General features: G+C 52.4%; 1 protein-coding gene across 1 annotated transcript in view; it reads left to right on the top strand.

Moving 5' to 3' along the window:
• The first annotated feature begins 868 nt into the window (after window positions 1-868).
• The window catches only part of lhfpl4a (LHFPL tetraspan subfamily member 4a), a 6,468-nt gene continuing 4,836 nt past the window's right edge, over window positions 869-2,500 (top strand). The window contains exon 1 of the mRNA XM_030091687.1: window positions 869-1,488. Coding sequence (XP_029947547.1) covers window positions 1,083-1,488 — 406 coding nt within the window. The 5' untranslated portion in view covers window positions 869-1,082. The remainder of the gene's footprint in view (window positions 1,489-2,500) is intronic.

The raw sequence follows: 2,500 nt of genomic DNA on the forward strand, positions 1-2,500 counted from the left end.
AGAGAGAGAGAGAGAGAGAGAGAGAGAGAGGGAAACAGGGAGAGAGAGGCAAGAGAGAGAGAGAGAAACAGAGAGGGGAGAGGCAGAGAGAGAGAGAGAAACAGGGAGAGAGAGGCAAGAGAGAGAGAGAAACAGAGAGGGGAGAGGCAGAGAGAGAGAGAGAAACAGAGAGAGAGAGAGAAACAGGGAGAGAGAGGCAAGAGAGAGAGAGAGAAACAGAGAGGGGAGAGGCAGAGAGAGAGAGAGACAGAGAGAGAGAGAGACAAGAGAGAGAGAGAGAAACAGAGAGAGAGGAGAGGCAGAGAGAGAGAAACAGAGAGAGAGAGAGAGAGAAACAGGGAGAGAGAGGCAAGAGAGAGAGAGAGAAACAGAGAGGGGAGAGGCAGAGAGAGAGAGAGACAGAGAGAGAGAGAGACAAGAGAGAGAGAGAAACAGAGAGAGAGGAGAGGCAGAGAGAGAGAAACAGAGAGAGAGAGAGAGAGAAACAGGGAGAGAGGAGAGGCAGAGAGAGAGAGAGAGAGAGAGAGAGAGAGAGCTCTATCCAGACTCAGGATGCTGGCTGCTCAGGGTGGATGGAGGACTGGCTTTTCTTTTTCCCAGACACACTGAGGGAGCTGGGCTGTAGTGTCTTTGTTCCTCCGTCGTCTGGAGCACGGCGGAGACCACGGCAGCCTCCAGCCTCGCTCTCCGGAGCGCCGCTCCCTAACGGACGGCTCTGGCTGGGATGCTGCCTCATCCCGTCCATCATCCGGCTCGCTCTGCCCTGACAGCGGGGAGGAGAGGGCAGGCTTTTCCCAGCAGTGGAGTCACGTTTCAGCACTCAGCTGAGTGATCACAGGAAGAGGAGGAGGAGGAGGGGAGGAGGAGGAGGGGAGGAGGAGGAGGGAGGGCAGCGTCTGGATTCAAGACTACTCCAAGGAAAAGAACTGCATGGGAGGATCTGCTGTTTGGTCCAGGAGAGGAACACTCAGAACCTGTCTGTTAGAAACCAACTTTGTCCCCGTCGTCTGTCCCTGAGACCGAGGGGGGGACGCCAGGCTGACTCTGCCGGCGGCGTGTGGCGGCTGGGGGCGGGAGGAAAAATGCTGCCATCACAAGAAGCCTCCAAAATCTACCATGACAACTACATGCGCAACTCCAGGGCCATCGGGGTGCTGTGGGCCATCTTCACCATCTGCCTGGCCATCATCACCGTGGTCATCTTCATCCAGCCCTACTGGATCGGCGACAGCATCAACACGCCGCAGGCCGGCCACTTCGGCTTGTTTCACTACTGTGTGGGCAACGGGAACTCCAACCGGGAGCTCTCCTGCCAGGGGAGCTTCTCCGACTTCGCCTCCATCCCCTCCAGGGCCTTCAAGGCGGCGTCCTTCTTCGTGCTGATGTCCATGGTGCTCATCCTCGGCTGCATCGGCTGCTTCGCTCTCTTCTTCTTCTGCAACACCGCCACGGTCTACAAGACGTGCGCCTGGATGCAGCTGCTGTGTGGTAAGGATGGAGGGAGGACGCTCCAGTCGCTCTGGGCGCCCGCTCGCCTGCATGTTTCAGCAAACGGAGTAAATATCCAGTGAGTCATCAGTCCTCCCACCGCCGTGCTGGCAGAGCCCGGGTCTTCCCCGGGAGCTCCAGCTCTGCACGGCTCCGATCACCCAGCCTCCGGTCCGCCTGCCGGATCAGCCCACTGTAAGCATGATGTGAAGTCCAGCTCCAGGACTGCTCCAGGGAGGGGAGGAGAAACCCGGGTACCAGTAGTAGTGTTAAAAACACTGGATCAGAGTGAACAGCTACGAATAATTTCATTTAATCGTATTGTAACTCTGGATTTGAGGAGGATTTAATAGAGATCAATCCAAACAATAAAACAGGTTCAGAGAAACAGCTGATATAACTCCTGCCATTTGGCTCCAAATGTTCAGTGCTTTCATGAAAGGAAAGAAAGGTGGTCATCTGTAACTTTAAATCGATTCAAATCTGTTTCTTTGTTGGAAATAAGAAAAATAAGCAGACATTTTTACAAACTTCCTGAGTTTCTTTAATCACCAGAAATACTCATTTATATGAAGAGACACAAAAATATTCAAATGAGCAGCATTGTTTACTTACTTGTTTGTTTTTGATCTCACTTTCTTCAGCCGGAGAACACATTTCACATTGTTCTCCGGTTATCTTTCCTGATCGTTTTCAATTGAATGCGTAGTTTGTTCACACACACCTTAAAGCTTTCCACCAATAATCCGCCTGGTTCCTTTCAGTGACGGCCATGTTTTCATTCCAGGTGGTTTTCAGTGCCTGCTGCTTCTGATGCTCGTCAGGTTCATATGATGTGTGTTTGCCACTTATTTCTTTAAATGTGAGTGAAACAGTCGTGTGTGACGGCACTCGGAGTTTATTCGCTTTCATACAAATCGTCCCAACTTTTCTGGGACTGAGTTGATTTTTGTTTGTGAGCAGAGCAGCGGTTCAATCTGAGGGATTCACTGCTGCAGGGAATCGGCGGCGG

The sequence above is a fragment of the Salarias fasciatus genome, chromosome 5 (genome assembly GCF_902148845.1).
Source record: "Salarias fasciatus chromosome 5, fSalaFa1.1, whole genome shotgun sequence".
NCBI classification, from domain to species: domain Eukaryota; kingdom Metazoa; phylum Chordata; class Actinopteri; order Blenniiformes; family Blenniidae; genus Salarias; species Salarias fasciatus.